This window comes from Lagenorhynchus albirostris, chromosome 1 (genome assembly GCF_949774975.1).
Source record: "Lagenorhynchus albirostris chromosome 1, mLagAlb1.1, whole genome shotgun sequence".
Lineage (NCBI taxonomy): Eukaryota > Metazoa > Chordata > Mammalia > Artiodactyla > Delphinidae > Lagenorhynchus > Lagenorhynchus albirostris.
This window is the reverse complement of record NC_083095.1, coordinates 28,829,083-28,843,945: the sequence shown is the minus strand read 5'-3', so window position 1 is coordinate 28,843,945 and position 14,863 is coordinate 28,829,083. Positions and strand designations below refer to the sequence as shown.

General features: G+C 45.6%; 1 protein-coding gene across 5 annotated transcripts; it reads left to right on the top strand.

Moving 5' to 3' along the window:
• The first annotated feature begins 979 nt into the window (after positions 1-979).
• Positions 980-6,412, top strand: LOC132514557 (acyl-coenzyme A thioesterase 6-like). 5 transcript variants are annotated; one of them, XM_060139452.1, is made up of 4 exons: positions 1,550-1,579; positions 2,974-3,074; positions 3,727-3,929; positions 5,756-6,412. In XM_060139452.1, the coding sequence occupies exons 2-4, from the start codon at positions 2,978-2,980 to the stop codon at positions 6,359-6,361; spliced, it is 906 nt and encodes a 301-aa protein (XP_059995435.1). In that variant the 5' UTR covers positions 1,550-1,579; positions 2,974-2,977; the 3' UTR covers positions 6,362-6,412. The 5 variants fall into 5 exon arrangements, with proteins under 5 accessions (XP_059995445.1, XP_059995426.1, XP_059995455.1 ...); XM_060139462.1 differs by lacking the exons at positions 1,550-1,579; positions 2,974-3,074 and adding an exon at positions 980-1,541 and having other exon boundaries at positions 6,208-6,412; XM_060139443.1 differs by lacking the exons at positions 1,550-1,579; positions 2,974-3,074 and adding an exon at positions 1,056-1,541.
• The last annotated feature ends 8,451 nt before the right edge of the window (positions 6,413-14,863 follow it).

Below are 14,863 nucleotides of genomic sequence, written 5' to 3'. Positions count from 1 at the left end.
GTGTGTGGTACGCGGGCCTCTCCTGTTGTGCCCTCTCCCGTTGCGGAGCACAGGCTGCAGACGCGCAGCCTCAGCGGCCATGGCTCACTGGCCCAGCCGCTCCGCCGCTACGCGGCACGTGGGATCTTCCCGGACCGGGGTACGAACTCGTGTCCCGTGCATCGGCAGGCAGACTCTCAACGACTGCGCCACCAGGGAAGCCCTGGAATATTTATAAATGGAATATTTCCTGCCATATCAATAAACAAAGGATGTCACAGTCATCAACGATTGCAACCCTCCAACGTGAGCCCGTGAGCCCTGAGGAAACTCAGGGCTGAAAAGAATACCTGCCATCTAGCAGCCATCAGACTGCAGCCACTTCCTGCAATGAGCACTGAGGAAACTGAGGATGTGAAAATACAGGGTACTGGCCCCAGATAGCTGAGGCGCATAGCAAAGGAATGATTTCAGTGAGCCCAGACTCTTGCATCTTCCCATACATAGAAAAGCACTAAATTCCTTAACTTGAGATATCTGGTTTTCTTTAATTAACAATCTTTTGACTTCCCGACTACCTTCCCTTGGTTGCAAAACTCATATATCCTGGCTCCTGCCCGCCCCCCCCCGCCCCCCCCCCCCCGCCTCCTTGGAGCAGTTTCTCAGAGTTATCTGAAATGCTGTTTCCAGGGCTGCAGTCCTCATTTTGCCCCAAATAAACCCCAAATAAAACTTAACTCACAACTCTTCACGCTGTGCATTTTTTTTAAGTCAACAATACTCAAACTTCTTGGAACTGCCCGGTATCTTTCCCAATCCTTTAGCTGTCACCAATCTTTGTACTTCTATTTCGACACTCTCCATATTGGACCGCAGGATTAATAATTACCATAAAACTCTTATTTTAGCAGATACTCTTCCAGGCAGGCAGTAGTGGACTGCACAAACTCCGGGAGACTTCACAAAGCGGTTTAGCAAGTGTCCCTTCGGCCGCCCAACGGGAGTAGCGCAAACGTTCCAATTGCGACTGCCTCCCAGGGAGGTGGAGAGACGCCAGGCCCTACCCTTGACTCCGCCGGGCCGCCCCTTCTCTGCTGGGATCCAGATGGCGGCGACGGTGACGCTGGAGCCTGCGGGCCGCTGCCGCTGGGACGAGCCCGTGCGCATCGCCGTGCGCGGCCTGGCCCCGGGACAACCGGTCACGCTGCGCGCGTCCCTGCGCGACGAGAAGGACGAGCTCTTCCGAGCCCACGCGCGCTACTGCGCCGACGCCCACGGCCAGCTGGACCTCGAGCGCGCGCCCGCGCTGGGCGGCAGCTTCACGGGCCTCGAGCCCATGGGGCTCCTCTGGGCTTTAGAGCCCGAGAAGCCCTTGCTGCGGCTGGTGAAGCGGGACGTACAGACGCCCTTCGCCGTGGAGCTGGAGGTGCTCGATGGCCACGACCCGGAAGCCGGAGGGCTCCTGGGCCGGGCGGTGAACGAGCGCGACTTCCTGGCGCCGGGGGTGCGGCGCGAGCCCGTGCGCGTGGGCCGGGTGCGCGCCACGCTCTTCCTGCCGCCAGGTGAGCAGCCCTCTTCCCAGGCTGTTGTGGAAAGCCAGGTAGAGTCCTGAGACCCTGGGCGGCCCCTTGCCTGTCTAGGGAACCCCGTGGTCGTGGAACTTCCCTAAATTCGTCCCCAAGCTCCAAAGTCTATCATGAATTCTGGGTGGAAGGTTCTCCTCTAAATTTCAGGACACTTCCTGGAGGTACTGCCATTCCCTCAGCTATATGCTAAAAGTTCATTCAGAGTACTCAAAAAGTGTATTTATGCTGCTATGTGCCAGCCATGCAGCTGTGTCTCAGATACTAATATTAGGCAGTACTTCTGCTGGTGTGCAGGAGTGATTTGGGCTTTCTTTCACATCAAACTTCAAAGGAAACTAAAACCCAGAGATAGAGGCAGTGCCCCATAATACTAAAAAACAAACAGAAAAACTCCCTGAAGGTCCCCTCCCCCATAATAAACAGTCTGTCAGTGTTTCTCAACCTGGAATGATTCTCTTCCACTCCAGGGGCAATTGGTAATATCTGGAGACTTTTTTTTTTTTTTTTTTTTTTGCGGTACGTGGGCCTCTCACTGTTGTGGCCTCTCCCGTTGCGGAGCACAGGCTCCGGACGCGCAGGCTCAGCGGCCATGGCTCACGGGCCTAGCTGCTCCGCGGCATGTGGGATCTTCCTGGACTGGGGCACGAACCCGTGTCCCCTGCATCGGCAGGTGGACTCTCAACCACTGCGCCACCAGGGAAGCCCTGGAGACATTTTGATTGTCACAATTGGAGAGGGTGCTATTGGCATCTAGTGGGTAGGTGCTAAACATCTACAATCCATGGGACAGCCCCACAACAAAGAAATATCTTACTCAAAATGTCTATAGTGCTAAGGTTGAGAAACCCTAGTCTAAGTAAAAACAAGGTGCTTGGTAGGTAAAAGTGGCCTGTAAACAAGACAATTGACCCACCCCTTCCAACCAAATTCCTGACTGAAACCCCTGCTATATAGAAATGCTGGAGTTGCCACTGCTCACAGAATTCCTAAACTGAATTCTGTGATTATTCTCCAAAACAGGAGGCCCTGCTTTATTCTTACAGCTCTTCAGCAATTCACAGCCTTAACTAGCCCTGCCCACTCAACTGTGAACTCCTGGGTCTGGAATTGCGACTTATACATCTCCATATCTCTGTATGCCTAGAGGCTTACACAGGGATATAATAAGAGCTCAATAAATCATACTGACTGATTCAATAAGAATCTCCTAAAGACTTTAATTTTTTAAAAAATATTTCAAAAAAAAAAATCTTTCACTGCCCAGCTGCGATATTTCAATCAAGTCAGTTGTTAACTATTTTAGTATCTACTCTGTGGCCCATTTAAAATTTATTGTTTTCTGACTCAAAGGCTTTTTGTAAATAATGCAGAAAAGTTCAATTATTTAACAAATATGTGTTAAATCAAGGACTATGCTACATACAGTAGCTAGCAAATTCAGACATGGGCCTCACTGTACCTACCGCCTAATAGAGGATACCGGCAGCTATACTTGGATCTGTAAGTGTGGTAAGTGCTATGATAGGGGAGGTACAGGCCCAGGGTGCTGGTGGGAACATATCAAAGGCTATGTAATTCAACTCAGCCTTGGAGGGCATCTGGGAAGTCTTCCAGGAAGGGAGCTCTAAACTTAGATTTGAAGACTGATGAGTCAACCAGTTCAGAAATGGTGGAGAGGGGAGGAGAATAGTGTACACCATTTTCAGGGCCAAAGAGAGCATAGCACATTTAGGAATGGCGTTCTTGAAGGCTGGAGCAGAGGGTGTAAAGGAGGTGGGGAGTATATTCTAATAATCCCCTGTATATGTAGAGTGCTTTACAGCTGTCAAAGCATTCTCAGTTTCTGGGGGGTTTTTTTGAGGAAAATTTGGTGGAAAATGTACATTTCATCTTATGTTATTTCTAATTTGGTTTATATTATCGTTGTTGTTTTTTGCAAATATATGAAAAATTACGGAGAAAATAAGGCATTTTTCCCCCCTCCCTTCTCCCCAAAGTTTATTAAAAAAAAAAAGACAAAGTAAAAAGAGTCCTTTTCCACCAAACTCCCACCCACAACCTTCCTTGCTTTAAAAACTTCTCTTTGCTGACTGCCAAAATCTGAAACCCAAGAATGTCTTTTGAGTGTCTAAAACTCCTTATGATTTGTGGTGCTCTCCAGGCACAGGACCATTCCCTGGAATCCTCGATCTTTTTGGAAGTGGTGGTGGCCTTTGTGAATACAGGGCCAGCCTCCTGGCTGGACATGGTTTTGCTGTGCTCGCTCTGGCTTATTTCAGATTTGAAGACCTCCCTAAATATTTGAATAACGTGTGCCTGGAGTACTTTGAAGAAGCTGTGGACTTCATGCTGCAACATCCAAAGGTGGGTTCTGGTGCTCACCTGAATGCAGAGGAGAGGGGGTAGAGCAGACACAGGGCTGGATCCAAAAGCTCTACCAGGACACCCAGGGCTGGAAATATGCCATGAGACACAAAGGCTCCTTCAAAAGTTGTTAGGATTATTATTTTCATTTCTGCCCATCTCTCTCCAACCCCTTAAGACTCAACTGTTTAGTTCCCTTTAGTTCTTGACCAGAATTCAAAGAGCTAGACTAAAAAGTTACTAACCTTAAGTTCTGGTTCTGTGTCTACCACCAAGTGGCATTATAATCCTGAATAAGGCAGTTTCCCTTTCTGGAATTCAGTTTTTCTCATTTGTAAGAGTAAGGTAGGGACTTCCCCAGTAGTCCAGTGGTTAAGACTCCGCGCTTCTGCTGCAGGGGATGGGGGTTTGATCCCTGGTTGGGGAACTAAGATCCCGCATGCTGTGCAGCACGGCCCCCCAAAAAAAAAAAAAGATTAATGTAAATGTATAGAGAAAAAAGTGACTGTAAAGAGATTTTTGAGACAATTGGTGACATTTGAATAGGGGTGTGTATTCGATGATATTAAGGAACCATTAATTTTGTTAAGTGTGTTAATGGTATTGTGGTTTTGTAGAGAAAGTTCTTATATGAGACTGGAAAAATTAATTAAAACATTTTGGTATGATTATCAATGGAATACATAGTCTTTGCTACTATCTAGACTTAAAGAAACCCAAACATTCTAATGTTAAGGAGTAAGATGTACTGCAAGGTCTAACTCTGTTAGAATTCAGGGACTGGTCTCAATAGAGCTGCTAAAACCTAGATGATCATGAACTGCGATGACTGGTTTATCTATGGGATATAAGCCCCCAGGAACAAGAAGAGACCAATATATACTATCAGTTCTGCCCTTAGACCTAGGCAAGAGGGGCTTCTGCTCTGGACCTTTTGTTTTAGATGACCACTCTCTGGCCTTCCTTTGGCTGCATCCCTGACCACAGGGTGCGGAGTTTGAGGGGCCAAGGGAATGTGTCTACCTGGAACCCATGTGCCCCTCACACCATGCCCTTTGGATCTGGAACCCCACAATTATCTTCCAACCAGCTCTGATCCTGCTTCCAAGCCCTATGCCTCTTCTCTGGGTCCATTAATGTGAACACACCTAGGCCTTAAACATACAGGCTAGGGTGTCCAAACGCATGTGTGAGAGGGCCCTTATGGTACATGATGGAGCCAGGCAGGGATGGGAAGAGAAAGAGAGTTGGCCAAGGACCAGGGACTAGGGCCAGGGGCTGGCTCTCCCCACATGCCATGTTCTAGTACAGAATCCAGGAAGTTCTAAGATATGAAATTTGAACCTGACCTTATAAGTTGTTATGGAGGTATATTTATCAAGGTAGCAGAAAAGAATATATTTTATTTAATTTTCAAATATTTATAACTTTTAAGTATTTAGGTATAGGGTATATGGGCCTCTGTGTGTACTCTTGACCTAGTCACCATAAATGTTAGTGGAGGGCCTGTGTACCAGGAAATTAATTGATTTGTTTGGGACTTCCATGTTAGTCCAGTGGTAAAGACTCCGTGCTCCCAATGGAGGGGACACGGGTTCAATCCCTGGTCAGGGAACTAAGATCCTGCATGCCGTGCCAGCGCAGACAAAAAAAAAAATTGATTTGCTTATTAGAAGATACGTTTGAACTTTGTGGATTGTTGCATAAGAAAGGGAAGCAAATGACATGTGAGAAAGCTGCCTAGACAATGTAAAATCACAGTTTAAGTTCTCCCTTCATGAATTCTAGACTTGTGCTCTCTCTCTTTCTTTCTCTCTTTTCATCAGGTGAAAGGCCCTAGTGTTGGGCTTCTTGGCTTCTCCAAAGGAGGTGACCTGTGTCTCTCAATGGCCTCTTTCTTGAAGGGCATCACAGCTACTGCAGTTATTAATGCCTGTGTGGCCAACACAATAGCTCCTCTGCATTACAAGGATATGATTATTCCTAATCTCAGCAGTGACCCAGGAAAATATAAAATCACTGAGTCAGGCGTTTTGAATTTGGAGGATATTTGGAATGACCCACTGGAGAAACCCAACCACCGAAGTCTTATTCCATTGGAAAAGGCCCAGGGACCCTTCCTGTTTATCGTTGGCATGGATGATCATAACTGGAAGAGTGAATTCTATGCCCAGATAGCCTCTGAACGGTTACAAGCCCATGGGAAAGACAGACCCCAGATAATCTACTACCCAGGAACTGGCCATTGTATTGATCCGCCTTATTTTCCTCTTTGTAGAGCCTCTGTGCATGCAGTTTTGGACCAACCAGTATTCTATGGAGGTGAGCCAAAGGCTCACTCAAGGGCACAGGTAGATGCCTGGCAGCAAATCCAAACTTTCTTCCATAAACACCTCAATGGTAAAAAATCTGTCAAGCCCAGCAAATTGTAACATTGTAATCATAGACCATATACTGTTAATAAAAATCCTAGTCATACAACATGTATTAGGTTTTCCAGAGAACCTAGGAACCGTTTTGTAACAAAGCAACCATCTCAGCTTCATTGTCAGGTCCTACTGGATTCTGAGCCTTAGCAACACTACTCTCTTCACTGCTGGGTCCATCCCTTTCTCCCCTGAACTTTTCCCAGTGTATAGGCTTAACTCTGATCTGATCTGTAGGACCAATCTTAACCTTAAGCAGGAAAAATGTAAGAAGTGCCTGCCCAAGTCTCAACTGCTGGCCTAGATTTGGCCTTCTGTTCTGGTTCTGAGGACTGAGCTTTTGTACTGCTAAGAGTCCCATATACTCTTTGGGTCCTAACTGACCATGTCTGAACCTTGGGAACCTGCGCACTTGAGCCCCTTAAGGAATGGACTCTGCTTCGTTCTTGTTTCTGAACCCCACTTTGAAGATTGGGGGCATTGACATACTTAGTATCCTAAGCTTTGCTTTTATTTTATGAATGAGGCCCTAGACTTCGATTTCTTCCTTACTGATAAAGTATCCTTTACAAATTTTGAATTTAAAATTCAAAGGATACTTTACAAAGTAAAATTGAATCCTTTACCAAAAAAAATTGCTGTAAGCAAAACAGTTTATTGATATATACTGTTGATATACTTCCTCTGTATTTACCGTCTGAATTCTCAATCTCAGTACTTGGCTACCTAGAGAAATGCCTCGATGCCAATAGATTTTCAGGACTTAATCTTTGGATGTCAGGTTATGCCTGACAAATTAGACTTCTTCCTGGTACCATCGGTTCCTATTACATTCCTACTGGGAAGGACTGGGATCAGTCTATCTCAATCCATTGCCTTATACTGGGCACTATCTAGAGTCATGAGACCAGAGCAGAGGGTGTTCCCTGAGTGCAAGAACATTTTTCTGAGACACATCACTTGGCTTGCTGGGCACATACTGTCTTTCACCAATTTGAGTCTATTCAAGCAAATGCCCATTAGATCTTAATCTAATGAGAAGGGTTCCTTACTTAATTTTGACCAATTGTTAAAAATACGTGTTGAGTGTATTTATTCACTATGAGTATAATTTTCTGTGATTTGAATCCTTAGAGCCTGTGCTTTAACTCACTCTGAGGTGGTCCTGCTACTCTAGAGATGCCTTTGGGCTGGGGTATCATAGGAAGAAGTTATAAGGAAAACGGCTGGGAGGGTGAGAGAAGTGAGGGGTGGAAAGGTAACACCAGAAGCTTAAACATGAGGGTGATGACTCAACATATCTGTGTACTAAAGCACTAGGTGTAGGGATGGCCCTACATCCTAATTTCTTCCTTACTAATAAAGTAGCCTTGGAATGCCCTATACTGACTAAGATATTTGGTCACTTTCCCCTCAGAGTTGATCATATATGGCCCCCTGTCTCTAAGATTTGAAAGAGAATTTCAGGTTGTTACAAAGCTACCTAAAATATGGTAAATGTGAATTAAAAGGGAGAAACAGAAAAGGTATCCATAAAATGGAGCCAGAAATGAGGTCAACACAATGGTGCTTACTATGAGGCCTATATACTTGCCTTGATTGGGCCACTCGTTCAGTCATTTGTTTTCTAGTGGTTTATGCAGAGAAGGAAACCTAATCAGTTACACAAAATTTACAGCCTTCATAAAATAAAATCAAAGCTTAGAAATCAGTTTCTCCCAAAGGCTGTCTTACTAAGAAACATTAAATGATGTAAAGGGTAGTACCCTCAAGGTTGCCTCTACAGTAGGTATAAATCCCAGGCTCCATCGCTTACTGTGTGACCTTGGGTAAGTTATTAACCTCTCTAAGCCTCGATTTCCTCATCTATAAAGTGGGGATAATTATAGTGATAAGAATAGAAACTACTTCATTGGGCTGTTGTGATTAAATTAGGTCATCCAAGTAAAGCACGTAACATATTTAAACTCTCAAATATTAGCTCTTATTATTTCAGCTGAGGAAATTGAGACCCAGGAGGGTTAAGAAATATATCTGGTTGATGAGAGAACTGGGCCAGTCCAACTCCAAAGTCCATGGCCTTCATTAACCATTTGGCTCTACAGCCTTCCAACCTGAGGAGAGAAGCTCAAATAGTGCAGAGCTGACTGGTGAGGATTACTTAGCTGGAAAGTCAACGATAAGTTAGGGTCCCATAATGGAGGCTCCATAAGCCAAATTGGAGAGTTCAGATTTATGTATTTATTTTGGAAACCACCATTTTATTGAGCTCTCCTCACCGCAGAGACCTATTCCAGCAGTCTTTTTGCCACAGGCATCACAGACACAGGGGTGTGACCAGCGTGCCCCCCACTGCCCACTATTTGACCCACCCATGAGAGGGAGATGGAGAGTTTAGACTCAAAATAAGAAATAAGGAACCATTTTTTAACATACTGATTTTTGTTTTTCAATGACAGTCAGTAATTTTTCCTTGATGCTTAGTGGCTCAAAGAAGTTGAAGCCTAAAAGAAACTTAGTTGGAGACACTTAAAAACAACAACAGCAACAAAAAACAAATCAAGGGCTTCCCTGGTGGCGCAGTGGTTGAGAATCTGCCTGCCAATGCAGGGGACACGGGTTCGAGCCCTGGTCTGGGAAGATCCCACACGCCGCGGAGCAACTGGGCCCGTGAGCCACAGCTACTGAGCCTGCGTGTCTGGAGCTTGTGCTCCGCAACAGAGGCCGCGACAGTGAGATGCCCGCGCACCGCGATGAAGAGTGGCCCCCACTCGCCGCAACTAAAGAAAGCCCACGCACAGAAATAAAGACCCAACACAGCCAAAAAAAAAAAAAAAGTTGGATCATATATTCAAAAACAAAAAATCATAAAATATAACCAAATTCAGCCCATTGTTCTGCTTTTGTTTGTACGCCTAATGCCCTTGAATGTACTTCCATCAGGATGAGAAAGGCCAATGAACCATTTTGAAAGCAAATATTGATACATGTTTTCGTCAACCACTGATCCTTTAAGAAATATTTGTATAAACCTGTTACAATTCTCAGCAAACTGAAAACCACAAACACTTCTTAATTCTTTCAGAGTATCATGGTTAAGCTATTGTGTACATTCATTTTAAATGGTCTTTGCACACTGGAAACATAAAAGCTTGTGGGAAGCATTCTGTTTTTTCAGGTGGTACATGCAGAGATGCACAACATCCAATATTTATGGCCACTATAATGATGGATGTGGGCGGCAGAAGTCAAAATTCTTTGAGTTAGGGACTTCCCTGGTGGCGCAGTGGTTAAGAATCCGCCTGCCAGTGCAGGAGACACAGGTTCAAGCCCTGGTCCGGGAAGATCCCACATGCCACGGAGCAACTAAGCCCGTGAGCCACAACTACTGAGCCCACATGCTGCAACTACTGAAGCCCGCGTGCCTAGAGCCTGTGTTCCGCAACAAGAGAAGCCACTGCGATGAGAAGCCCACACACCGCAACGAAGAGTAGCCCCGGCTCGCCGCAACTAGAGAAAGTGCTCGTGAACAACGAAGACCCAACGCAGCCATAAATAAATAAATTTATTTTTTTAAAAAAATTACTTGAGTTGTTTTCTAAAACTGGGGGTCAACCATGTATTCTCCAAAGACAGAGAGACTTTAAACAAGTACTTTTCAAAAAGACAGGGTTGTTGGTCCAGTAACCATGTGCTTTCAGTGGCAAATATTTTCCATCCATAAATCAGAATACATGATAATTACAATCTTATTTATGGGGTAAGAGGGATAAGATATATATCTGAAAATGAGATTGTTCCAAAGGGAATTCAGGATTACATATCCACACATCTTACTTGACATAGCAGTTTAATAGAATGGTTTTACCTGGGTTAATTAACCTCATTTTACATGTACATTTTAAGATAGAATTCTATACTGGAAAACAAATTTTAAATTACATATATAAGTACATTCTTCATTGTAAAAGATTCAAGTAATACAGATAAAATTTTAAAACCTCTTAACTCATTGCTCAATCGCAGTCTTCTCCCAGAGGTATTTACTGTTACCAACTTGAAGTGTAGCCTTCGAGAACCATTTTGTATACATGGACAGTTTTATTTTGTGAGTTCTATGCCTTTTTCTTTTAAAAAACAAACCATAAATGTCATATAATGTAAGTTATTTTCCCCTCATGTAAAAATATACATTTTTAATAATTATGTCAGGCCACAGGACAATATAGATTATTTCCACAGTGTATATACATCTGTACTCTGCCTCATCTGAAACGTTTAAACTTTAATCTCGACAGTCTTTTTTTCTTTTTTAACAGTCTTTATTAATCCAGGCAAAAATAACCTCAAGCAAGAAAAGGGATTTGGCGGGAGCCTAGTACATGGAGCCTCCAACTAAGTTTAGGGAACAGTGTCTCCTGATGGCCAGAGAGGGATTTTAGAGAAGGCGACCGGAGGCATTTTGTCAGAAATCATTAATTTCTCATTCTCGACACGTCGAAGGGTAGGCTAGGTATAAGCTCCTGCCTCTTCCGGACGGTCCCACTTCGGGATCTCCAAAAGCACAACCGACCCCGGGCCCTCCTAAGTCGCCCCTTTTTGCAGCTCTCTACTGAGTGACGCCCCAGGAACCAGTCCAGGTCCTCTTGAGACCCGGCCTGCTTTTTCCCCGCCGGGCCACGCCCCTCCGGGCCCAGCCCCTCCTGCTGCACTCCGGCCGGCCCCGCCCCTGCTCCCGGCCCCGCCCCGCCTACTGAGCCCAGTTCCCCTTGCGCCAAAGCCACGTCTGTGTGCCTGCGCTCAAAGCCGCCCGCAAAGATTCCTGCACCCAGTGACTGGCGGCTCAGGCCGTGCTCCGAACTCCCGGGACTCCCGTCCAGCTTCGGAAGTCTGTCTCCACATCATCCCTTTCCTCCCAAAAGGCCGCGACCCTGGCCGTCAAGCGCAAGACTGGACTAACCAATAAGCTCCTGGGTATTAAAGTGGAAGGCTTAGGCCCCAGGGAGCGGGGCCCTTTGGGGTTCAGTGATCGAGGCCGCCTCTTCCTCTCGCCTGCCGGCAATGAGGCGGACGGCAGTGGGGCGGGAGGTGTTGGACCCGGCCAGGGACCGATCTCCGAGCTCTGGGCGGCGACTTCAGGGGCGTGGAGCCCATGGTGCTCCTGGGGAGCCTAACGCCGGCCGGCTCGGAGGATGCCTCCTCTGCAGGATGCCGAGGGGAGTGATGAAAACCCCCTCAAAGTGGAGGTGACCGTCCACCACGCGCCGTGTCGGCTGGCGGTGCAGCTGAGCCCGGCGCCCGCCTCCGCCCAGGTGCAGCACAGTTCTCTCCGCGCCGAGCTCGGCAGCGAGCTGGCCGCCTGCGCGGCTTCCTGCTGCCCCCTGGTGCGTGAGGCCTTTAATGCAGAGAGCCTTACAGTGGATTTAGGGACTGGACTTAAACTGGCTTGCTTTGCTAGTTAATTTGTCGTCTGAGAATAAGGCGAGTGTCTTTTTTTTTAAACACATGATATCGTTTATTCTGGAAGCATTTCCCCCTAAAAAGACAGTATTTTAAAGAAAATTAGCTTTTCATAGGCACTTGTATTTCAATAATCTGGTGAAGTTTTGCATGGTTTTCCATCACATGAGAGTTATTTCTCTGAAGTGCCAATTATGTTATTCAATAAGATACTATTTTTTAAAATTTTATTTATTTTTTTATACAGCAAGTACTTATTAGTTATCCATTTTATACATATTACTATATATATGTCAGCCCCAATCTCCCAATTCATCACACCACCCCCCCACGCCCACCCCATGCCTCTTTCCTCCTTTGGTGTCATATGTTTGTTCTCTACATCTGTGTCTCAGTTTCTGCCCTGCAAACCGGTTCATCTATACCATTTTTCTAGGTTCCACATATATGCGTTAATATACGATATTTGTTTTTCTCTTTCTGACTTACTTCACTCTGTATGACAGTCTATAGATTAATCCACGTCTCTACAAATGACCCAATTTCGTTCCTTTTTATGGCTGAGTAATATTCCATTGTATATATATACCACATCTTCTTTAGCCATTTGTCTGTCAATGGGCATTTAGGTTGCTTCCATGATCTGGCTATTGTATATAGTGCTGCAATGAACATTGGGGTGCATGTGTCTTTTTGAATTATGGTTTTCTCTGGCTATATGCCCAGTAGTGGTATTGCCGGGTCATAAGGTAATTCTATTTTTAGTTTTTTAAGGAACCTCCATACTGTTCTCCATAGTGGCTCTATCAATTTACATTCACACCAACAGTGCAAGAGGGTTCCCTTTTCTGTAGGCAATGGTTCTCAATAGACATTTCCCCAGAGAAGATCTACAAATGGCCAATAAGCATATGAAAAGATGCACAATATCATTAGGCTTCAGGAAAATGCAAATTTAGCTACAGTGAGATACCACTTTATACTCACTAGAATGGCTACAATAAAAAAAAAGAAGAAAAAGTGCTGGTGAGGGGGTGATGAAATTGGAACCCTCATACACTGCTGGTGGGATTGTAAAATGGCATAGCCACTTTGGAAGCCTTGCTTTGCCTCAAAAATTAAACACAGAATTGCAGTATGACCCAGCAATCCCGTTCCTAGTTATGTATCCACAACAAATGAGAACTGCAAAACACACAAAAACTTAAATACAGGACTGTTCACTGATACGGTATTCCTAGTAGCCAAGAAGTGGATACAACTCAAATGTCCATCAGTCGATGAATGGATAATGAAATTTGGCATATCAATTTAATGGACTATTTAGCAATAAAGAGGGAAGGAGGTACTGATACATGCTATGACATGGATGAAACTTGACAGCATTACATGGAAAAGAAGCTAGTCACAAAAGACCACATATTTATGACTTCCTTTATTAGAACTACCCAGAATAAACAAATCTACAGAGACAGAAAGTAGATTAGTGATTACCCAGGACTGGAAATAAAGACGGTTGTGGGGAAATGGAGATGACTTCTAATGGGTACTGGGATTCTTTGGGGGATGATGAAAATGTTCTGGAATTAAGTAGTGGTGATGGTTGTACAACCTCGTGAATATACTAAAAACACCGAACTGTACACTTGAAGTAAATGAGTTTTATGGAATATAAATCATACCACATAAAGATGTTACTTTTTTAAGTAGAATGCACTCATAAGATTTGCATACAGCTAAATAAAAATTAACTTTGACCAAGTGAAAATAATGTTCTCATTTACGTAAGACTCAAAAGTTGGCAAAACAAAAAAACATTGTTTAAAGATGCAAATGTGAGTCGGAGCAGTCCAAGATGCCATAGGAAAACTCTGAAATCACTTCCTCCCATGGACATACCTAATTTACAGCTACAGTTGGAATACCTTTCCTCTGAAAAGGACCTGAGAACATGCACCTCCAAAACAGAAGACAAAGTTACATCAAAAATAGTAGAAGAGGCACAGACGTGGCCTTACCTGGGACCTCACCCTAGATGCTGTGACCCCACAATAAGGAGGGATCCCATAAATACAGAATTCTCCCTCAAGGTGTGAATGGATTGTGCCCCACATCAGGCAGCCCGACCCTGGGGGCCAGCACTGGAAAGACGACCCTCACACCTGAAAAAAATCTGATTTTGAAACTCAATTGGTACTAAGACCAGGCGAATCATAGAACCATAGGGAACAGAGATCCCACTCTCAGAGGATTCTCATACAAACCCACTGGCCCTGAGATCCAGCACAAAAGCAACAGATTGAAAAGCCCCTAGACCATAAGTGAGGTAGACCCATTTACTAACTTTAAAGTGGCTGACAGCAAGACAAGAACCTGTAGCGTCTTTATCGGGGACGGAAGCACTAGTGGACACCATTTTTGCAAGCTCAATCTAAGTTGCTGGTGACAAGCCTACAGGAGCCATTTTTGGTGCCCTTCCTCTAGCCTGCTAGCACGGGAGGGCATGCTCTGCCCACCTTGCACTACAACCAGGCTGGGCGAGCATCCCACCCTGTGCAGAACCCCAGGTGCAACGCAACCTGGCAATCGTCCTGCCCTCCCCACACAGCAGCCGAGCCACAATTGGCCTGGGAGGCACCCTGCCCTGAGCCCCACCCAACCCGCACAGAGACGGAGCTGCAACCCTCTCTGCAGAGTAGCTGAGCCAAAACTGGACCAGGCAGAACCCCGAGCCCTGCTCACCCAAGGCAGCAGACAAGTCACAACTGGGCCAGCAAGTGTCCACCTTCCCCTGACAGCAGCTGAGCTGTCATCAGCCTGGACAGGCACCCCAAGTTCCATCCACCGCACGCTGCAGCTCAGCCGCAATTGAATTGCACCAGTGACTTGAACCCTGCTCTCCCCGCACAGTGGCCGAGCCACAGTTGGCTAGGTGAGAGCTCCCAGCCCCGCCCTATGCAACGCTGTCACAGCCATCAGACTCAAGCAGCCCACACAGGTGATGCCCATAGAGTGCCTGGCTCTGGTGGTCAGGGGAGACTGTGCTTC